General features: G+C 46.8%; 2 protein-coding genes across 2 annotated transcripts in view; both read right to left on the bottom strand.

The window, feature by feature from the left end:
• The window catches only part of LOC144493793 (regulating synaptic membrane exocytosis protein 3-like), a 56,132-nt gene extending 37,232 nt beyond the window's left edge, over window positions 1–18,900 (bottom strand). The window contains exon 1 of the mRNA XM_078213288.1: window positions 18,775–18,900. Coding sequence (XP_078069414.1) covers window positions 18,775–18,778 — 4 coding nt within the window. The 5' untranslated portion in view covers window positions 18,779–18,900. The remainder of the gene's footprint in view (window positions 1–18,774) is intronic.
• The window catches only part of LOC144493792 (opioid growth factor receptor-like protein 1), a 42,929-nt gene that overhangs the window by 4,606 nt on the left and 14,163 nt on the right, over window positions 1–24,160 (bottom strand). The window contains exons 4-6 of the mRNA XM_078213287.1: window positions 23,111–23,189; window positions 22,951–23,017; window positions 18,775–18,923 (exon numbers count right to left, since the gene is read on the bottom strand). Of these exons, the coding sequence (XP_078069413.1) occupies window positions 18,775–18,923; window positions 22,951–23,017; window positions 23,111–23,189 (295 nt within the window). The remainder of the gene's footprint in view (window positions 1–18,774; window positions 18,924–22,950; window positions 23,018–23,110; window positions 23,190–24,160) is intronic.

Raw genomic sequence — 24,160 nt, 5'->3', positions numbered from 1 at the left:
CCCTCTGGACACTTTTGTATCTCTCCCCTCTCACCTTACACCTATGCCCTCTAGTTTTAGACTCCCCTACCTTTGGGAAAAGATATTGAATATCTAGCTGATCTGTGCCCCTCATTATTTTATAGATCTCTATAAGTTCACCCCTCAGGAGAGTTGGTGTGGTGGGCCAAATGGCCTCCTTCTGCACTGCAGGGATTCTATGATGAGAGTTGCAATACAAGTTCCCTCTTTGCAGGCTGACTTCCACTCTCCAATCTTTATTCCCCATGTCCCTCCTATGTGTTTCTCTTTGTTTTGTGATGTCAATATCGATTTAGCTTGCACTCTTTGATCTCTCTCTTTAGAATATCATGGAACCATAGGTCATAGAAGGAAGGAAGCCATTCGGCCCATCGAGTCTGCATCGACCACAATCCCACCCAGTCCCTATCCCCCTGACACTAAGGGGCAATTTAGCATGGCCAATACACCTAACCCGCACATCTTTGGACTGAGGGAGGAAACCGGGGCACCCAGACGAGACCCACACAGACACAGGGAGAACGTGCAAACTCCACGCGGACAGTCACCCAAGGCTGCAATTGAACTCGGATCCCTGGCGCTGTAAAGCAACAGTGTTAACCACTGTGCCACCCGTATGTCTCCCTCTGAATCAGTGCACTCGTCTCAAACTTTCAGTCAGCCCAATCACTCACGGAGTCTCGCACCCTCCACAGATTTGCAGCCACACTTGACTGCCACAAAACATTCTCATCTCTCGGCAGAGAGAGAGAGAGAGAAAACGAGAGCAAGAGCGAGGGCCAGGGTGGGGGGCGAGACTGACACAATCTTTTTATTCCAGGATTAGTTATTAACTGAATTCCCCGAGCTGCTGTGGTGGGATTAAACCCCTGTATTTGCTGGATTACTAGTCCAGGAACAGAAATACTAATAATCAAAACAGAAAATGCTGGAAACACTCAGATGTGGAGGTAAAAACAGAGTTAGCATTTCAGGGCAATGACCTCCCATCAGAATCAATATGCGAGCATTCTTGACAACATATAACAACATCTCTGGTCCTTCACAAATGGGCGTAGGCTTGTGTGAGATATCAAAACCAGCCTAGACTACTTGAGATGAATGAGCCATTTCTCTAAACTTGATGCAATTGTAAAAGAAAACCTCTAAGTTCTGGTTAATGGTTGTTTTGGTTTAAGAAACATATTCCAATTTCAAATGTTTACCAACAATTCAGTGTAGTTCTGCATCAAGCTCTTGTGTTGTCGACTCATTGAATAAAAGGCAAACTTGCAGCACTTTCAATCCTTATTTTGTATTGGGGCACAGCCAACTCATCTCACACTTCTCTCCATTGCCAAATTCACTGTTTTAATTCGTTATTGGCCTATCTATTTCCAAATGCTGTGGTATGGTGACACAGTGTTAATGTCACTGGATTAGTAATACAGAGGCCTGGACTAATGAGGCATAGGTTCAAATCCTAATTTTAAATTGAATTCATTAAAATAAAAACTGTCACAAAAAGCAAGCTTCAGGAATGGTGAATATGAAACTACCAGATTGAGGCTTAAAAAACCCATCTGATTCACTCATGTCCTTTAGGGAAGGAAATCTGCCATCCTTAACTGGTCTGGCCTACATGTGACTCCAGGGCCACAGTGATGTGGTTGACTCCACTTGTCATCATTCTGTTGCGGTGAATCATGGGAAATATAGAACCATAGAAAATTACAGCTCAGAAACAGGCCTTTTGGCCCTTCTTGTCTGTGCCGAACCATTTTTTGCCTAGTCCCACTGACCTGCACTTGGACCATATCCCTCCACACCCCTCTCATCCATGAACCCGTCCAAGTTTTTCTTAAATGTTAAAAACCCCGCATTTACCACTTTATCCGGCAGCTCATTTCACACTCCCACCACTCTCTGCGTGAAGAAGCCCCCCCTAATATTCCCTTTAAACTTTTCTCCTTTCACCCTTAACCCATGCCCTCTGGTTTTTTTTCTCCCCTAGCCTCAGTGGAAAAAGCCTGCTTGCATTCATTCTACCTATACCCATCAAAATCTTATACACCTCTATCAAATCTCCCCTCATTCTTCGACGCTCCAGGGAATAAAGTCCTAACCTATTCAATCTCTCTCTGTAACTCAGCTTCTCAAGTCCCGGCAACATCCTTGTGAACCTTCTCTGCACTCTTTCAATCTTATTTACATCCTTCCTGTAACTAGGTGACCAAAACTGTACACAATACTCTAAATTCGGCCTCACCAATGCCTTATATAACCTTACCATAACACTCCAACTTTTATACTCGATACTCCGATTTACCAAAGGCACTCTTTACGACCCTATCCAGCTGTGACGTCACTTTTAGGGAATTCTGTACCTGTATTCCCAGATCTCTCTGTTCAACTGCACTCTTCAGAGTCCTACCATTTACACTGTATGTTCTATTTTGGTTTGTCCTTCCGAAGTGCAATATCTCACACTTGTCTGTGTTAAATTCCATTTGCCATTTTCAGCCCATTTTTCTAGTTGGTCCAAATCCCTCTGCAAGCTTTGAAAACCTTCCTCACTGTCCACTGCACCTCCAATCTTTGTATCATCAGCAAATTTGCTGATCTAATTTACCACATTATCATCCAGATCATTGATATAGATGACAAACAACAATGGACCCAACACCAATCCCTGCGGCACACCATTAGTCACAGGCCTCCACTCAGAGAAGCAATCCTCCACAACCACTCTCTGGCTTCTTCCATTGAGCCAGTGTCTTATCCAATTTACTACCTCCCCATGTATACCTAACGACTGAACCTTCCTAACTAACCTCCCATGAGGGACCTTGTCAAAGGCCTTGCTGAAATCCAGGTAGACAACATCCACCGCCTTCCCTTCATCTACTTTCCTGGTAACCTCCTCGAAAAACTCTAATAGATTGGTCAAACCTACCACGCACAAAGCCATGTTGACTCTCCCTAATAAGTCCCTGTCTATCCAAATATTTGTAGATCCTATCCCTTGTCACACCTTCCAATAACTTGCCCACCACCGACGTCAAACTTGCTGGCCTATAATTTCCCGGATTTCTTTTGGAACCTTTTTTAAACAACGGAACAACATGAGCCACCTTCCAATCATCCGGCACCTCCCCCGTGAATACTGACATTTTAAATATGTCTGCAAGTTCAACACTAGCTTCCCTCAAGGTCCGTGGGAATACCCTGTCTGGTCCTGGGGATTTATCCACTCTGATTTGCCTCAAGACAGCGAGCACCCCCCCTTTAATCTGTAAAGGTTCCATGACCTCCCTACCAGTTTGCCCTATTTCCGTAGACTCCATGCCCGCTTCCTCAGTAAATACGGATGCAAAAAAAACATTTAGTATCTCCCCCATCTCTTTTGGTTCCATACACAGTCTACCACTCTGGTCTTCAAGAGGACCAATTTTATCCCTCATTATCCTTTTGCTCCTAACATACCTATGTTAGGAGCTCTTTGGATTTTCCTTCACTCTGTCTGCCAAAGCAACCTCATGTCTTCTTTTAGCCCTCCTGATTTCCCTCTTAAGTAGCTTCTTGCACTTTTTATACTCCTCGAGCATCTGATGTGTTCCTTGCTGCCTGTACATTTCATACAACTCTCTCTTCCTCTTAATCAGTGTTACAATCTCCCTCGAGAACCAAGGTTCCTTATTCCTATTTACTTTGCCTTTAATCCTGACAGGAACATACAAACTCTGCACTCTCAAAATTTCTCCTTTGAAGGCCTCCCACTTTCCATTTACATCCTTACCAGAGAACAGCCTGTGCCAATCCACACTTCCCAGATCCCTTCTCATTTCATCAAATTTGGCCTTTTTCCAGTTCAGAACTTCAACCCGAGGGCCAGATCTATCCTTATCCATGATCAGGTTGAAACTAATGGCATTATGATCACTGGATCCAAAGTGTTCCCTCACACTCACATCCATCACCTGCCCTAACTCATTTCCCAATAGGAGATCCAATATCGCATCCTCTCTAGTTGGCACCTCTATATACTGATGTAGAAAATTCTCCTGAACACATTTTACAAACTCTACCTTTAACAGTATGCGAGTCCCAATCTATATGTGGAAAATTAAAATCCCCTACTATCACAACTTTGTGTTTCTTGCAGTTGTCAGCTATCTCTCCGCTGATTTGCTCCTCCAATTCTCGCTGACTATTGGGTGGTCTATAATACAACCCCATTAATGTGGTCATACCTTTCCTGTTTCTCAGCTCCACCCATAGGGCCTCTGTAGACAAGCTCCCTAATCTACCTTGCCTGAGTACCGCTGTAACATTTTCCCTGACCAACAATGCCACCCCCCCACCTTTTATCCCTCTGCCTCTATCCCGCCTGAAACATTGGAACCCTGGAACATTGAGCTGCCAGTCCTGCCCCTCCTGTAGCCAAGTTTCACTAATGGCTATAATGTCATATTTCCATGTGTCTATCCACGCCTTCAGCTCATCTGCCTTCCCCACAATACTCCTGCCATTGAAATAGACACACCTCAAAAGATTATTTCCACTACGCTCAACCCTTCCATTTGTGATTTTGCTTGAACTAACCTTTTTACCCCTGCTCCTCTATCTGCTCTGGCACTCTGGTTCCCATCCCCCTGCAAATCTAGTTTAAACGCTCCCCAATAACACTAGCAAATCTCCCTGCAAGTATATTGGTCCCCTTGTAGTTTAGGTGTAACCCGTCTCTCTTGTACAGGTCCCACCTGCCCCATAAGAGGTCCCAACGATCCAAGAATTGGAAACCCTGCCCCCTGCACCAGTTCCTCAGCCACGTGTTCATCCGCCCAAGCATCCTACTCCTGCCCTCACTGGCATGTGGCTCAGGTAGCAATCCTGAGATTACTACCCTCGGGGTCCTGCTTTTTAACTTCCTTCCAAGCTCTTTGTACTCACTCTTTAGGACCTCCTCACTCTTCCTTCCTATGTCATTTGTACCGATGTGTACCACGACATCTGGCTGATCACCTTCCCACTTTAGAACGCTGTGCATGCAATCAGAGACATCACTGACCTTGGCACCTGGGAGGCAACAAACCATGCGGGAGTCTCTGTCCCGACCACAGAACCTCCTGTCCGTACCTCTGACCATTGAGTCCCCTATCACTACTGCTCTCCTCTTCTTCATCCCACCCTTTTGCGCTGTAGAACCAGACTCAGTATCAGAGTTCCGGCTGTCGCAGCTTGTCCCAGGTAAAGCATCCCCCACAACAGTATCCAATTTAGTATACCTGTTGTAGAGGGGTATGGCCACAGGGGAACCCTGCTGTTGTCTGTCCTTTCACATTTCCATTTCCTCTCCTTACAGTAACCCAATTTCCTGTGCTCTGCTGCTTAGGTGTAACTATCTCCCTAAAGCTACTGTCTATATACTTCTCATTCTCCCGAATTAGATGGAGGTCATCAAGCTCCTTCTCCAGTTCCCTAACACGCTTTGCTAGCAGCTGCAGCTGAATGCATCTTTTGCAGGTGTTCGTATGCACTTACGGATCCCTATCCTTCCATTCCCATCCTATTCATGTATTCGTCTAGTTGCCCCTTAAATGCCGCTTTTGTACCTGCTCCCACTATCTCCCCAGGCAGCGTGTTCCAGACATTCACCACCCTGTGTAAAAAAACTTGCCTTACACATCTCCTCTAAACTTTTCCCCACACACCTTAAACCTACGTCCCCTAGTACTCAACTTTTCTACCCTAGGAAAGAGCATCTGACTATCCACTCTGTCTATGCCACTCATAATCTTGTAGACCTCTATCAGGTCACCCCTCAACCTCCATCATTCCAGAGAGAACAAACTGAGTTTATCAAACCTCTCCTCATAGCTAACTCTCCAGACCAGGCAACATCCTGATAAACTTCTGTATCCTTTCCAAAGCATCCACATCCTCCTGGTAGTATGACAGCCAGAATTGCACACAATATTCTAAATGAGGCCGAACTAAGGTTCTCTCTGCAGCATGACCTGTCAATTTTTATACTCAATGCCCCGACCGATGAAGGCAATTATGCTGTATATTTTCTTGACTACCTTATCCACCTGCGTTGCCACTTTGTGATCGGTGGACATGTACGCCCAGATCTCTCTGCCTGTCAATACACTTAAGGGTTCTACCATTTACTGTATAATTCCTACATGCATTGGACCTTCCAAAATGCATTATTTCACACTTGTCCGAATTAAACTCCAGCTGCCATTTTTCTGCCCAAGTCTCCAACCACTCTATATCTTGCTGTATCCTCTGACAATCCTCTTCACTATCCACAACTCCACCAATTTTTGTGTCGTCTGCGAACTTACTAATCAGGCCAGCTACATTTTCCTCCAATTCATTTAAATTTACTACAAGCAACAAAGTTCCCAGAACTGATCCCTGTGAAACATTGCTAGTACAGTAAGAAGTTTAACAACACCAGGTTAAAGTCCAACAGGTGTATTTGGTAGCAAAAGCCACAAGCTTTCGGAGCTTAAAAAAGGAAGTAGACAAAAGGCGGGTAACGACAGGCTGGTTAGCTTAACGTCCGTAGTTGGGAAAATGCTGGAATCCATCATTAAAGAAGAAAGAGCAGGCCATCTGGATAAGAATGGTTCGATCAAGCAGACGCAGCATGGATTCATGAGAAGAAAGTCATGTCTGACGAACTTACTGGAGTTTTATGAAGATGTGACTAGTGCGGTTGATGGAGGGGAACCGGTAGATGTGGTGTTTTTGGATTTCCAAAAGGCCCTCGATAAGGTGCCTCACAAAAGGTTGCTGCAGAAGATTGGGGCACACGGAGTTGGGGGTAGGGTGTTAGCGTGGATTGGGGATTGGCTATCCAACAGGAAGCAGAGAGTTGGAATAAATGGGTGCTTTTCTGGTTGGCAGATGGTGACTAGTGGCGTGCCGCAGGGATCAGTACTGGGGCCTCAACTGTTTACTATTTACATAGATAATCTGGAGGAGGGGACTGAGTGTAAGGTAACAAAGTTTGCTGACGACACGAAGATAAGTGGGAAAGTGAATTGCGTGGAGGAAGTGGAAGGTCTGCAGAGAGATTTGAAAAGGCTGAGTGAGTGGGCGAGGATCTGGCAGATGGAGTATAACGTTGGCAAATGCGAGGTTATTCACTTTGGAAGAAATAATAGCAAATTGGATTATTATTTAAATAGAAAAAAATTACAACATGCTACTGTGCAAAGGGACCTGGGGGTCCTGTGCATGAGTCGCAAAAACTCAGTCTGCAAGTACAACAGGTGATCAAGAAGGCAAATGGGATGTTGGCATTTATCGCAAGGGGGATAGAATATAAAAGCAGAGAAGTCTTGCTACATCTGTACAAGGCATTGGTGAGGCCACAGCTGGAATATTGTGTGCAGTTTTGGTCCCCTTACTTGCGAAAGGATATATTGGCCTTGGAGGGAGTGCAGAGAAGGTTCACCAGGTTGATACCGGAGATGAGGGGTGTAGATTATGAGGAGAGATTGAGCAGATTAGGTTTGGACTCGTTGGAGTTTAGAAGGCTGAGGGGTGATCTTATAGAGGCATATAAGATAATGAAGCGGCTGGATAGGGTAGAAGTGGAGAGATTCTGGAATATTCTGCCCACTGAAGTGGTGGAGGCTACCTCGTTGAATGTGTTTAAGTCACGGATAGATGGATTTGTGATAGGTAAGGGAATTAAGGGTTATGGGGAGCAGGCGGGTAAGTGGAACTGATTCACTTCAGATCTTATTGAATGGCGGGGCAGGCTCGAGGGGCTAGATAGCCTACTCCTGCTCCTATTTCTTATGTTCTTATGTTAATGCCCACCAGAAAGGTAGGCAATATGATTTTGGGAATCTGCTTCAATGCGAGGAGCGTAACGGGTAAGACAGACGAACTTAGGGCCTTTATGCTTACGCGGAATTTGGATGTGGTTGCAGTGACAGAGACATGGTTAAAAGGACAGGACTGGCAGCTGAATATTCCGGGGTATAAGTGTTTTAGGCGAGACAGAGGAGGGACTAAAAAAGGTGGGGGAGTAGCGGTATTAGTTAGGGAGCATATTACAGCGGTGCAGAGGGTGGACAATTTAGAGGGGTCATGTAATGAGTCACTGTGAGTGGAGCTCAGAAACAATCAATATGCTGGGGGTATACTACAGGCCACCCAACAGCCCATGGGAAGTGGAGGAACAGATATGTCAGGAGATTCTGGATATGTGCAGAAGAAATAGGGTTGTTGTAGTGGGAGACTTCAATTTCCCTGGTATAGACTGGAAAGTGCTTCGGGCTGGGGGTCTGGATGGGGAGGAATTTGTAAAATGCGTACTGGAAGGTTCTTTGGAACAGTATGTAGATAGCCCAACTAGAGAGGGGGCTATACTGGACCTAGTTCTGGGAAATGAGCCCGGTCAGGTCGTCAAAGTTTCGGTAGGGGAACATGTGGCAAATAGTGACCACAACTCTTAGCTTTAGGATAGTAATGGACAAGGACGAGTGTTGTCCGAAGGATAGGGTGCTAAATTGGGGGAAGGCTAACTATAGTAGGATTAGGCAGGAATTGGTGGCCGTTGATTGAGAGAGGCTGTTCGGGGGTAAGTCCACATCTGGCATGTGGGAGTCTTTTAAGGAACAGTTGATAAGGCTGCAGGACAGGCATGTGCCTGTAAAAAGGAAGGATAGGAAAGGTAGGATTCGAGAGCCGTGGATAACCAGGGAAATTGAGGATCTGATCAAAAAGAAAAGAGAGGCGTACGTTAGGTCCAGGCAACTGAAAACAGATGGAGCTCTGGAGGAATACAGATAGAGTAGGAAAGAACTCAAACAGGAAGTTAGAAGGGCAAAAAGAGGTCACGAAATGTTCTTGGCAGACAGGATTAAGGAGAATCCTAAGGCATTTCATTCATATGTTAGGAACAAAAGAGTTGTCAGGGAAAAAGTCGGACCTCTCAGGGACAAAGGAGGGGAATTATGCTTAGAACCCAAGGGAATAGGGGAGATCCTAAATGAATACTTTGCATCGGTATTCACAAAGGAGAGGGACTTGTTGACTGGGAGTGTCTCAGAGGGAGGCGTTGACCCGTTAGAGAGAGTCCCCATTACAAGGGAGGAAGTGTTAGGTTTTTAGGGAAGGGCCGTGGATGTCGTCTATATGGGATGTCGGTTTTGAGGGAAGGGCTGTGGATGTCGTCTATATGGACTTTAGTAAAGCGTTTGACAAAGTACCTCATGGTAGGTTGGTGCAAAAGGTTGGATTTCATGGGATAAAGGGGGAGATGGCGAGATGGGTGGAGAACTGGCTTGGTCACAGATGACAGAGGGTGGTAGAGGGAGGGTTTTTTTCTGGCTGGACGAGTGGTGTTCCGCAGGGCTCTGTATTGGGACCTCTGCTGTTTGTGATTTATATAAACGATCTGGAAGAAGGTGTAACTGGGGTGATCAGTAAGTTTGCGGACGACACAAAATTGGCTGGACTTCCAGATAGTGAGGAGCATTGTCAGAGGCTACAGATGGATATAGATAGGCTGGCAATTTGGGCAAAGAAATGGCTGATGGAGTTCAATCCAGATAAATGCGAAGTGATGCACTTTGGTCGAGCTAATGTAAGGGGGAGCTGTACGATAAATGGCAGAACCATAAAGGGTGTAGATACGCAGAGGGATCTGGGTGTGCAAGTCCACAGATCCTTGAAGGTGACGTCACAGATGGAGAAGGCGGTGAAGAAGGCATATGGCATGCTTGCCTTTATAGGACAGTATAAAAGTTGGGGTCTGATGTTGCAGATGTATAGAACGTTGGTTCGGCCGCATTTGGAATACTGTGTCCAGTTCTGGTCGCCACACTACCAGAAGGACGTGGAGGCTTTAGAGAGAATGCAGAGGAGGTTTACCAGGATGTTGCCTGGTATGGAGGGGCTTAGTTATGAGGAGAGATTGGGTAAACTGGGGTTGTTCTCACTGGAAAGACGGAGGATGAGAGGAGACCTAATAGAGATGTATAAAATTATGAAAGGCATAGATAGGGTGAACGGTGGGAAGCTTTTTCCCAGGTCGGTGGTGACGTTCACGAGGGGTCGAGGTTCAAGGTGAGGGGGACATATTTTACACAGATGGTGGTGGGGGCCTGGAATGCACTGCCAGGCAAGGTGGTGGAGGCGGGCACACTGGGAATGTTTAAGACTTATCTAGATAGCCGCATGAACGGAGTGGGAATGGAGGGATACAAAAGAATGGTCTAGTTTGGACCAGGGAGTGGCGTGGGCTTGGAGGGCCGAAGGGCCTGTTCCTGTGCTGTATTGTTCTTTGTTTTTTAGGTAACATTAAAACTGACAAATCCCCTGGGTCTGATGGCATCTATCCTAGACTGCTCAGGGAGACAAGGGATGTAATTGCTGGGCCTCTGACGGAAATCTTTGTCTCTTCTTTGGACACAGGTGAGGTCCCTGAGGATAGCGAATGTGGTACCGTTATTTAAGAAGGGTAGCAGGGATAACCCGGGTAATTATAGGCCAGTGAGCTTGACGTCCGTGGTAGGGAAGTTGTTGGAGAGGATTCTTAGAGACAGGATGTATGCGCATTTAGAACGGAACAATCTCATTAGTGACAGACAGCATGGTTTTGTAAGAGGGACGTCGTGCCTTACAAATTTGGTAGAGTTTTTTGAGGAAGTGACAAAAACGGTTGACGAAGGAAGGGCCGTGGATGTCGTCTATATGGCTTTCAGTAAGGCATTTGACAAAGTCCCTCATGGCAGGTTGGTTAAGAAGGTTAAGGCTCATGGGATACAAGAAGTGGCTAGATGGGTAGAAAACTGGCTTGGCCACAGGAGACAGAGGGTAGCAGTCGAAGGGTTTTATTCCGGCTGGAGGTCTGTGACCAGTGGTGTTCCGCAGGGCTCTGTACTGGGACCTCTGCTATTTGAGATATATATAAATGATTTGCAAGGTGTAACTGGTGTTATCAGCAAGTTTGCGGATGACATGAAGATGGCTGGACTTGCGGATAGTGATGAACATTGTCGGACAATACAGCAGGATATAGATAGGCTGGAAAATTGGGTGGAGGGGAGACTCCCAGGTCCCTCTGCATGTTGTAATTTTTCACCATTTAAATAATAGACAATTTTACTATTATTCCTTCCAAAGTGGATAACCTCACACTTGTCAATGTTATACTCCATCTGCCAGATCCTCGCCCACTCACTTCGCCTATCCAAATCTCTCTGCAGACTTTCCGCATCCTCCACGCAATTCGCTTTCCCACTCATCTTTGTATCATCCGCAAACTTTGTTACCCTACTCTTGGTCCCCTCCTCCAGATCGTCTATGTATATGGTAAACAGTTGAGGCCCCAGCACCGATCCCTGCGGCACGCCACTAGTCACCAACTGCCAACCAGAAAAGCACCCCTTTATTCCAACTCTCTGCTTCCTGTTACGTAGCCAATCCTCAATCCATGCTAACACTTTACCCCCAACTCCGTGTATCCTAATCTTATGCAGCAACCTTTTGTGAGGCACCTTATCGAACGCCTTCTGGAAATCCAAAAATACCACATCCACCGGTTCCCCTCTGTCAACCGCACTCGTTACATCTTCATAAAAATCCAGTAAATTCGTCAAACACAACTTTCCCTTCATGAATCCATGCTGCGTCTGCTTGATCGAACCATTTTTTTCCAGGTGTCCTGCTACTTCTTCTTTAATGATGGATTCCAGCAATTTCCCAACTACGGACGTTAAGCTAACCGGCCTGTAGTTACCCACCTTTTGTCTACCTCCTTTTTTAAACAGTGGTGTCACATTAGCTGTTTTCCAATCAGCCGGCACTTCCCCAGGGTCCAGCGAATTTTGATAAATTACAACCCAACGCATCTGCTATTACTTCTACCATTTCTTTCAGTACCCTGGGATGCATTCCCTCCGGGCCCGCGGACTTGTCTACCTTTAGTTCCAATAGCCTACCAAGCACTACCTCTTTAGTAATAGTAATCGTTTTAAGGACCTCACCCCCTACAGTCCCACAACCATCAATTTTCGGTAAGCTATTTGTGTCCTCTACCGTGAAGACCGACACAAAAAACTTGTTTAAGGCCTCGGCCATTTCCTCGTTTCCCATTATTAAATCCCCCTTCTCGTCTTCTAAGGGTCCAACATTTACTTTAGCTACTCTTTTCCTTTTTATATATTTCTAAAAACTTTTACTATCATAGTTTCATAATCTATCTTTCCTTTCTTTATCGCTTTCTTAGTAGTTCTTTGTTGTTTTTAAAGCTTTCCCAATCTTCTAATTCCCCGCTAGTTTTGGCCACTCTGTACGCATCTGTTTTTAATTTCTTACTCTCCTTTATTTCCTTAGTTATCCACGGCTGGTTATCCCTTTTCTTACATTCCTCTATTATCACAGGAATATATTTTTGCTGAGTACTGAGAAAAATCTCCTTAAAAATCCGCCACTGTTGCTCAGCTCCCAGTCTACATTAGCCAATTCTGCCCTCATCCTATTGTACTCTCCTCTGTTCAAGCAGAGTAGGTTTGGGACCCTACTTTCTCTCCCTCCATTTGTATTAGAAATTCAACCATATTGTGATCACTCATTCCAAGAGGATCCCTCACAAGATCATCATTAATTTTACCTGTCTCATTACACAGGACCAGATCCAAGATAACTCGCTCCCTCGTAGGTTCTGTAACATACTGTTCAAGGAAACTATCCCGACAGCATTCTAAGAACTCTTCCTCAAGTCCACCGCGTCCAACTTGAGTCAACCAATCAATATGCAGCTTAAAATCCCCCATGATTATTGCTGTTCCGTTTTTGCACGCATCCATTATTTGCTTGTTTATAGCCCGACCCACCTCAAAGTTATTATTTGGGGGCCTATAGACCACACCCACCAGTGACTTTCTCCCCTTACTATTCCTTATCTCCACCCACAACGATTCCCCATTCTGCTCCTCAGAGCCAAATCGTCTCTCACTACCGCTCTGATGTTATCTTTAATTAACATAGCCATCCCACCTCTTTTTCCTTCCTGTCTATCCTTCTGAAATGTCTGATACCCCTGGATATTCAGTTCCCAGTCCTCGTCACCCTGCAACCACGTTTCTGTAATGGCCACTAGACCATACCCATTTGTACTGATTTGTGCCATCAACTCATTCACTTTGTTTCGAATGCTGCGTGCATTCAGGTAAAGTGTCTTTATGCTCGCCTTTATATGGACCCGATTTGTTAGTGCATTCTTTTGATTGCACGCTCTGTCCCTACCTGTCGCAAACTGGTTATCCTTCCCCAGACCATCTCCTTGCACTGCGTTGACCACCTCCCTTCTTGTGTTTGCCACCTTTTTTACTCTGCCTGAGCCCTTGACTCCTTTAACTAGATGAATGTCCTCACTCGTACCCTCTCCTTTACCTTTGATTTTGTAATTCCCCATACCCATGAACAACACCCCCCCTCCCCACTATTTAGTTTAAAGCTCTATTTACAGCCCTGGTTATACGATTTTCCAGGACTCTGGTCCCAGCACGATTCAGCAAGTGTGAACAACTTTCCAGCAGTTCTGCTTTCTGTGTGGACTTCCTCCACAGATGACTTAATGGCAAAGGACAGCAGCAAAGAGAATATGTCAGAGTGTTTTGGTGCAAAACACACCATTGTTTGATCCCACTGTGGATTTCAATGGGTTCTGATGTTGCTCCATCATAGCTGACCTTATCTATCATGTTGCCACGGAAAGAGATCAGACTCTGCAGCTTCAGTGGGCAATCCATTCTCTCCAGCAGCTTAAATACATCCCCTCTGTTCACGGAGTCTCATGGCTTGCAGAGATTGATAAAGGTCACATACAGAACAAAGAACAAAGAAAATTACAGCACAGGAACAAGCCCTTCGGCCCTCCAAGCCTGCACTGACCATGTTACCCAACTTAACTAAAGCTCCCTACCCTTCTGGGGACCATATCCCCCCCATTCCCATCCTATTCATGTATTTGTCAAGACGCCCCTTAAAAGTCACTACCGTATCCGCTTCCACTACCTCCCCCGGAAAGGAGTTCCAGGCACCCGCCACGCTCTGTGTGTAAAAAATCTGCCTCGTACATCTCCTTTAAACCTTGCCCCTCGCACCTTAAACCTGTGTCCCCCAGTAATTGACTCTTCCACCCTGGGAAAAAGCTTCTGACTATCCACTCTGTCCATGCCTTTCATAATCTTGTAGACTTTTATCAGGTCGCCCCTCAACCTCCGTCGTTGCAGTGAGAAGAAAGCAAATTTCTCCAACCTCTCCTCATAGCGAATGCCCTCCATACCAGGCAACATCCTGGTAAATCCTTTCTGTACCCAGTGTTTTCCTTTGTTCACATTTCACTCCCAGCTGTTGAGAAGATTATGCCAATTTAAGCATTTATATTGTTTTACTTAAACTGGGTTAAGTACAATAAAAGCTATCCTCTTGATAAAAAAAAATCTCAAGAAAACCTGTTTGTATCTTCTACAATCTTCCAGTTCTGATTTGGGTAGATGAGTTCAGCTAGGATCTTGCAGTCCGTCAAGGTCAACAAGGGTAAATACTTTCCGCACAGTGCTCAGCAGGGAGCTGCTTTGATAGTTGTTGCAATTACTACAGCTGCCCTTGTTCTTGTGCAGGGTCACAATCTTTGCATCACACACACCCTGGAGCACTGCCCCCTCTCCATAGCATAGACAGGGAAGTGCAGCTGCTGCAGAAGTGCACCTTTCCATATTTGATGCGTATTACAATCATTTGACGCCAGTTTTGTTTTTAAGGGGGACATTCTTGCCAATGAATGTTTAACTGTTTATGTGCTGTGATTGTAAAAGATACAAACAGGCAGGTTTTCTTGAGTTTTTTTTAAATCAAGAGGATAGCTTTTATTGTATTTAACCTGGTTTAAGTAAAACAATATAAGTGCTTAAATTTCCCATGTGCACACTCATTCAGGTTCATACATACAAAAGAAAACTTTACAAAGTGGGAGGATAGATTTAAGGATAGTCTTAAAAGCCAATAGGGGCAGCATGGTGCCACAGTGGTTAGCACTGCTGCCTCAGAGCGCCAGGGACCCATATTCAATTCCAGCCTTGAGTGTTTGCACATTCTCCCTGTGTCTACATAGGTTTCCTCTGGGTGCTCCGGTTTCCTCCTACAGTCCACAAATGTGCAGATTAGGTGGATTGGCCTTCGTGTCCCAAGATGTGTAGGCCAGGGAGATTAGTAGAGTAAATAATTGGGATTGCGGGGATAAGGCTGGGGTGGACCTGGGTAAAATGTTCTATTGGAGAGTTGGTGCAGACCTGATGGGCTGAATGGCCACCTTCCCCACAGTCAGGATTCTATGAGCTCTGAAGTGATACAGTTCTCAAAGGTTGAGCTTGTCGAGAAGGTTTAAAGGTACAGACAGATAATTTAGAATCATAGAATCCTATAGTGCAGGAAGCAATTTGGTCCATCGAGTCTGTACCGACCACAATCCCACCCAGGCTCTATCCTCATAACCCTATCCCTATAACCCCATGCATTTACCCTAGCTCATCCCCCTAATGGGCAATTTAGCATGACCAATCTGCCTAACCCATACATCTTTGCACTCCATCTGACGAAGGGGCAGCGCTCCGAAAGCTTATGGTATTTGCTACCAAATAAACCTGTTGGACTTTAACCTGGTGTTGTGAGACTTCTTACTGTGCTTACCCCAGTCCAACGCCGGCATCTCCACATCTGTGGGAGGAAACCAGAGCACCCAGAGGAAACTCATGCAGACACGGGGAGAATGTGCAAACTCCACACAGACAGTGACCCAAGTTGGAAATCAAAGCTGGGTCCCTGGCGTTGTGAGGCAGCAGTGAACCCGGGTCCCTGGCGTTGTGAGGCAGCAGTGCTAACCATTGTGCCACCCAAAAAGTTATCTGTTCTTCTGGAGATAGCAGCTCTGGACTGAGTTTTTTAAAAATACCGTTGCCTGCAGCAAATGGATTATCAAAAACAGCAGACGTGGTTCAAGCTTGTTAAATAGGCAGATGGAGAGAGAGATACATTGGAATCTTCTTTGCTTTTTTTTTAATACAGACTGCTTGTTCATCTCTGGTTCTTGGAAAAAAGATCTGTTTTTCAAGTCAGATGACCACCTGATCAATACTTCCATCATCACGTAAATGATTCAAATTTAGAAGCCATTGCGACTCAGTGAGGCATTCACACCTATTTATGATGAACTGGTTTCTCTTTGTTAAGTTTCAAGTCATAGAGACATAGATGTTTACAGCATTGAAACAGGCCCTTTGGCCCAGCTTGTCCATGCTGCCCTTTTTTTAAAAAACCCCTAAGCTAATCAAGTTTGGAAACAATTTTACCATTTTGATTCTAAATGCTTGGCGGACTTGAAACTGGGAGTGTTTCAGATCCGACTTTTAGACCCGTTCTCAGGCGCACCCACACGCACCCTGCCTGAAAAATATCAGCAATTCCGATTCGTGCTGCAGAAGCCTGTGGGTGTGGCTTAACGCACCCGAAATCCTGCAGCTCTGATCGGCGCCTCCAACCACGCATGCGCAGAAAAAAATTGATGGGATGCGGCTCCCCTGCCACATCACTCCCATGCTGGATAATGCCTCCGCCTGGCCCCACAGACATTGCCCTACCCCCACAACATTACTGACCCCCTTATCCCCCCACCCCTCCCACCACTTAGACCAATCGCACGCCCCTCCCCCCTACTGATCTCAGGCAGAGTGGCAGCGGACCCCTCTTCCCCCCACCGATCTCAAGCAGAGAACCGTCAGATACTCAGCACACACCTCCTCACTAACTGGAGCACCCGAATTGGACTTTTGTGGAGCATGTCTGTTTCGCACTGATTCTGGATGGGTGAACGCAGTGGTAAAGAAGGAAGTGCCGGTAAGGTTGATTAAATTAAGTCAATTTAAATGCATGCAAATACATTTGGACTGTGGATGGAAACTGGAGCACCCAGAGGAAACCCTCTGGGTCCCGATTGCTGCCATTTTCGGGCCTTGGTAAAGGGGGGAACTGGTGCGGAGGCGGGCGCAGATCGTGCTACTCGCCTCATGCCCAACTTCAAGTTTTCACGCCCGAAAACGGGCACAACCTGATGGTAAAATCGCGCCCAATTGGTCTGAGACTGTTGATTTTGTACTTTTCTAAGTCCACAGACAGCAGAGTGAATTTCACAGATGGTTTTGTCATAGCAAATTCATTCCACCTTCCTGCACCTGGCCCATAGAGTTTATAGGGTGTCTGCCTCCATGTCCTGCAAATTCCAAACACCCTTTGTGCAAAAAAAGCCTTGTCTCATGTACCCTCTGCACCTACTGCCTCTTATCTTAAATCTATATCCCCTGAATTCTCAACCAACAATTTTATCCTGTCCACTCTATCTCTTCTCCTCATAATTTTGTACATCTCTATCAAGTCACTCCTCAGCCTTCTTTGTTCCAAGGAAAATAATCCCAACCTATCCAATCTCTTCTCATAGCTACATTTTTCTCACCTGGCAACATTCTTGTAAACTTGTACACCAGGGAGTGATCTATTTTACAGTGAGCACTGTGTTATCTGTGTGCTTGTTCGTGTACAGCTGAGAGTAATGTATCACAGTCACACTGTGGTGTCTGTGTGTGTTGAGAATATTTTCCTGAGACCTATGGGCAATAAAGTGGCACAGTGCTTAGCACTGCTGCCTCATAGTGCAAAGGACCCAGGTTCAATTCTGGCCTCAGGCCACTGTGTGTGGAGTTTGCACATTTTCCCTGTGTCTGCATGGGTTTCCTCTGGGTGCTTCAGTTTCCACCCACAGTCCAAACATTTGCGGGTTAAGTTGATGGGCCATGCTAAATTTACCCTAGTGTCGGGGGATTAGCAAGGTAAATATGTGGGAGCAAGGCCTGTGTGGGATTGAGGTCAGTGCAGACTCGATAGGCCGAATGGCCTCCTTCTGCACTGTAGGGATTCTATGTATGTTGATGATAAGATCCAGCTGGTGCCAATGTCTCCAGGGCACCTTGTGTCATGAATTGTTCGGAAAGAAAGTGTTACACAAAGCTCAAGTAGTCTCTGTCTTTTCTCCTTTATTATTCTAAGTTCATGATTTCCGAAGCAGGAGGACCATGCCTCATGAATCACCCCCCACTCTGTGCTGAAATTCCCCAGTAAATGTTCTGACTTAGGTATTCTGCTGATAGCAGTGTCAAGCTTCCCATAGAACTCATCTTTTGTCGAGAGTGGAGTACAGAATTGGAGCAGTGGTACACACCATTTGTTGGGATTCTATTATCGACAATGAATTCCTCACAGCAAAGCCTGCATTTTCTTCTGATTTTTTTACCCTGCCATTTCATGTTTTTCTACCAATGATCCACTCTCAGCGAGACTGGTCTCTTGTGGGGAAGCAACTTCCATGGCAATCGCAGATGTCTATTACGCGTTATTGACCAGTCAAAAGTCTGTCAATCTTCTGTACATGGTCCTGATGTTCCTACTCACCAGTTTCTTTATTTAGCGCATTATCACCCCTTTGCCTTGCATCATAATTCCTTTATTTTGATATTCATTACACTCTGCCACCCCATCACAGGTTTCCTCTGTTGTTCAATTCCTCTTCCCCAATCCCCTTTCCCTGCCTCTGCCCTTGATGACACCCTATTACATCTGCCAGGTATCTCTGACATTCATGGGGTATGTGTAGCTTCCACCGAGAGGCCATTGAACTCCACTTACTCATTCAGGTGCTGAAATCGCTCTTTCCAATTGGAGGCTCGAGCCAGTCTCCCAGTGATCCTGTTCTCAAGTTTCATTCCAAAAAAATCCAGCATAATTTCATAGACTTGGAGATAGTTACTCTTTGCTTTTTTAGTTTTAAGAAATTCCTGTTAAAGAAAAGTACAATAAAACTTTAATATATAAATAAATATATTTGCTTCCAAATCAGAACCAAGTTTGACTACGTTAGTGAAACCTCACTTTAATCATCTCATGACACAAATCCCTGCCACCCACCTTGAAATTGGGGCCATGATTTTCCCATCGCCATCCACAACTATTCTGTTGGGTTGCGATGGGAGACGCGCATCTCCGGCCTTTGAACAGAGATTTGCGCATGCTCCGGGAGAGAATAGTCGCCGGCCAGACCATGCTGGAAACCAGCGGGAAGGCAGGTAAGTCATTTAAATCTTTCCTGCATGTATTTTAAATATGTTCATCAGTTAATTATTGGGATCTTTCAGGTCCCGATTGAATCTCTCACTCCGCCAGGAGTACTTCATTCCAGCGGGGTTCAGGCTAGCTCCCCACGTTCGGGAAACTTGTGGAAGAGATCTCATCAGAATGAAGGATGGGCAATCAGGGCACTCCAGGGGGTCGGGCAACAGTGGGGCGGCCCCCCCTGGGCATGGGCACCCTGACAGTGCAAACCTGTGCCCCGGCACTGCCCAAGGGGAAAAATGCCCATGCCCAGGGGAGACCTTGGCATTGCCCATCAGTGCCAAGGGGATAGGGGGTCTGCTGCCACTCTGCAGACAAGATCAATCTGAGATGGAGAGAAGGCAGCGATTGGGGTGGGCTGGGGTGGGGGGGGGGGGGGGGGGGGGTGGTGGTGGTGGTGGTCTGCTGGGAGGGTGTGGCCACCCCAGGGGATGGGTGAGTCTGACCCCGGGGGAGGTCTGCTGGGGTGCGGGGATTGCCACTGCTGGGGGAGATTGGGGGGTCTGGGCTGTGCTCCGGGGTGGTGGCGGAGGGTCAGGGCTGGCTGCAAATTGCTGTGAGGGCCACAATCAGGCCGTGGGGGGGTGGTGGGTGGGTGGGGAAGTTGGCGGCAGCACTGTGGAGGTCCCGGGCTGGCCAGCGATTGAGCTGGACAGCAAACAGGGAGACTGACAGATAGGGAACACTGCGCATGCGCACAGTTCCAGAACTGTAAAACTCCGGCGTGAATAGGACCCGCCCCCCCCTGGGTTTTTAATGATATTCCCGACTGGGACCTCTTCACCGCACAGAGTGCGGAGATTCAGGTGAGAAGCTGACCTGACAGAACAGTCGGGATTTAGAACCGTTCTCCCACGAATTCAGCACTTTTGGAAGAATCACGGCCTGAATGTGGGAGTGATGCCAGAAAACTGGAAATGTTGCACCTCCTTCAAAAAACAGCAGGGGGATAATCTGGCAAGTACAGCCCAGTCAATGAAAGCTCAGGTGGATTGGCCATGCTAAATTGCCCCTTAGTGTCCACAGATGTGTAGGTCAGGTGGATTGGCCGTGCTAAATTGCCCCTTAGTGTCCACAGATGTGTAGGTCAGGTGGATTGGCCATGGTAAATACATGGGGGTTTCCTGGATAGGGGAGGACATGGGCCCGATTAAGATGCTTTTTTGGGCCAAATGGCCTCCTTCTGCACTTAGGGATTGTTCTATGATTCAACATGGATTTGTTTTTTTAAAATTTTCATTCCATTCTTAAAGTTACAAAGCCTTTTCAGACTGGACCTGGAAGACCCGAATCCATCTTCTCGCTTACTGCAAAAGTCAATTCAAATTCAAATTGAATCCAATTCACGGTCTCCACAAGAGAGATTAACAAGATCAAAACTGACAAGATAACGCACTCCATCCTAGGCTTCATCTGACGTCTGTTAGATAAAAGGCCAAGAAGCAATATGCAAATCGTGTTTGACTAACTTCATCAAATTCTGTGATGAGCTCACAGAAAGAGTTGATGAAGGCTGTGGGGTTAAAGTGTAAATATGAAATTATAAAAGGATGTACCACATTAGTTCGCAATAGAACTGACTGGCAAAGAGAGAGTGAGCAGGCAGCGGAGAGAAACAATTATTTTACTGATTGGATAGAGGAGGTGTTTCCAAGTGATTGCTAATATCGGGCGGCGGCGGCCAACGCGCCAGGGGGCGGCGTCCAATGCACCGGGCAGCGGTGGCCAAAGTGCCAACGCGCCGGGCGGCGGCGGTCAACGCGCCGGGCGGCGGCGGCCAACGCGCCGGGCGGCCAATGCGCCGGCAGCCAACGCGCATTGTGGTGGCGGCAGCGGCCAACGCACCGGGTGGTGGCTGCCAACAACGCGCCGGGCGCCGGCGGCCAACGTGCCAGAGCGCCGGGCGGCGGCAGCCAATGTGCCAGGCGGCAGCGGCCAACGCGTTGGCGGTAAATGTGCCGGGCGGCGGCGGCCAACGCGCCAGCGGCCAACGCGCCAGAGCGCAAGGCAGCGGCGGCCAATGTGCCAGGCAGCGGCGGCCAACGCGCCAGAGCGCCGGGCAGCGGCAGCCAACGCGCCGGGCAGCGCCGGCCAATGCGCCAGGCGGCAGTGGCCAACGCGCCAGGTGGCAGCAGCCAACCCACCGCAGCGCCGGGCAGCAGCACCGTCCAACGCGCAAGAGGGCCGGGCGGCAGCGGCCAACGCGCCAGCAGCCAACCCACCAGAGCGCCGGGCGGCGGCGACATCCAATGCACCAGAGCGCCGGCGGCGACTTCCAACGCGCCAGAGCGTCGCGTGACAACATCCAACATGCGGCACGGTAGCACAGTGGTTAGCACTGCTGCTTCACGGCTCCAGGGACCTGGGTTCGATTCCCGGCTTGGGTCACTGTCTGCGTGGAGTTTGCACGTTCTCCTTGTGTCTGCGTGGGGTTCCTCCGGGTGCTCTGGTTTTCTCTCGCAGTCCAAAGAGGTGCGAGTTAGGTTGATTGGCCATGCTAAAATTGCCCTTTAGTGTCCTGAGATGCATAGGTTAGAGGGATTAGTGGGTAAATGTGTAGGGATATGGGGGTAGGGCCTGGGTGGGATTGTGGTCGGTGCAGACCCGATGGGCCACATGGCCTCTTTCTGCACTGTCGGGTTTCTATGATTTTTCTATGATTCTATGTGAGAGCACGCACGGGGACATTCAACACACGAGGGGGCACGGGGATGTTCAACACGCGAGAGAGCGCAGGGACATTCAACACGTCTCAGAGAGTGCAAGGTCATTTAATCTGTGTGAGAGTGCATGGGGGTGTTAACATGTATGCGAGTGCACGGGGACATTAATATGTATGCGAGTGCGAGAGTGTGAGGGTGCAGGGACATCTTACACATGAGAGTGCGCAGGGACATTTAACATCTGTGAGAGTGCAGGAACATATGTGTGAGTGTGCAGGGATGTTTAACATACGTGTGAGAGTGCAGGGATGTTTAACACACGTGAGTGTGTGCAGGGATGTTTAGCACACAGGTGAGAGTGCAGGGATGTTTAACATACGTGTGAGAGTGCAGGGACGTTTAACACACGTGAGAGTGTGCAGGGATGTTTAGCACACGGGTGAGAGTGCAGGAATGTTTAATGCACGTTAAAGTGCAGAGATGTTTAACATACGTGAGAGTGCAGGGACGTTTAATGTGTGTGAAAGTGCAGACATGTTTAACCTGTGTATGAAAAGGTTCATGGATATTTAATCCCTTCAATGACAGTGCTTTCAGGCTCTGTCCATTCCTCAGTGAATGGACCATACAAATTGGAGAAAGCTGATTTAATCCATGACTTTGTGTTGACTGTGATTCATGTCACAGTGCATATGATGATGCTGTGAAAATGTGGTGAAAGACAGAGAGAGAGGAAGCCCCAGTCCACTAATGAGCCCCAGTCTTACTAATGGTTCCAATCCTCCTTGCTGGAAAATGGACTTATTTCGATGCTGGACGAGGACCAGCATTGGGCTGAACTGTAAGCCCTCATATGGCACTCTGATCGTTCCGAACTGGGCTCACATTGCAAACGTTTTGGTGCAAGGAGCAACTGGTGTTCATTTAAACATATATCAGCAGCTCAGGGAGGAAGGGACAGATGTAAAGAACAAGGATGAGGAGAATGAGAGACAATAAGTTCAAACCAGGTCAATGCACATGAATTTACCTTAATCTCTTCTGCAGTCAGTTCTTCAGCATGCCAGTTCAGGCCAGGTTCTCGCAATGGGAACAGCCTAGTTAATGATTGCAAAACATTTGTTACAAATTGCATGTAAAGATGAGGGAAAAATTAATTACATTGCAAGAGTCAAAAAGATGATGCCAACCATTGAATATAGGTGTGGTTGTGTTCGAGCTTGTCATAATCTCCTTTCCACTTGGTGAGGATTTCATTGATATAAACACCTGTACACAAAATATACAAAGAAGCAACATTTTAACTGTCTGCAACAGGATTGTGAGAGACACTGGGGAAGGCACATGAAAGATTTACAAAAATGATACCAGAAATGCAAGGTTATAGCTAATTTTCCCTCTAAGCACAGCATCTCTTGAGGGTCGCCACCAAAGGCTGCTCACAAATTGGTCCCTTTAAGTTACCACACGCGTGACAGTGCTGAAATATTTAAAGGAGCCAAGCGTTAAAAAACAGGCCAAACACAACAAAAAATATTGAGGAATTATTAACTAAAATGATCAGGAAAGCTTGAACAGGCTGGGGATAAAGTTGAAAGGTGATGAGATTCAGGTTTTAAGGTTACGAAAGGGTTTGATATAGTAGATGTAGAGATTATAAAAGTGTTTGATAGGGTAGATGCAGAGTATTATAAAATGGTTTGAATAGGAGATGTAGAGATTATAAAAGGGTTTGATCGAGCAAATGCAGAGATTATAAAAGGTTTTGATGGAGTACAAAGAACAAAGAAAATTACAGCACAGGAACAGGCCCTTCGGCCCTCCAAGCCTGCACCGACGATGCTGCATGACTGAACTAAAACCCCCACCCTTCCGGGGACCATATCCCTCTATTCCCATCCTATTCATGTATTTGTCAAGATGCCCCTTAAACGTCACTATCGTATCTGCTTCCACTACCTCCCCCGGCAGCGAGTTCCAGGCACCCACCAACCTCTGTGTAAAAAAGATGCCTCGAACATCTCATTTAAACCTTGCCCCTCACACCTTAAACCTATGCCCCCCACTAATTGACTCTTCCACCCTGGGAAAAAGCTTCTGACTATACACTCTGTCCATGCCCCTCATAATCTTGTAGACTTCTATCAGGTCGCCCTTCAACCTCCATCGTTCCAGTGAGAACCAACCAAGTTTCTCCAACCTCTCCTCATAGCTAATGCCCTCCATACCAGGCAACATCC

This window comes from Mustelus asterias, chromosome 5 (genome assembly GCF_964213995.1).
Source record: "Mustelus asterias chromosome 5, sMusAst1.hap1.1, whole genome shotgun sequence".
NCBI classification, from domain to species: domain Eukaryota; kingdom Metazoa; phylum Chordata; class Chondrichthyes; order Carcharhiniformes; family Triakidae; genus Mustelus; species Mustelus asterias.
The sequence above is the reverse complement of the archived record's forward strand: the minus strand, read 5'-3'. Positions and strand labels throughout refer to the sequence as shown.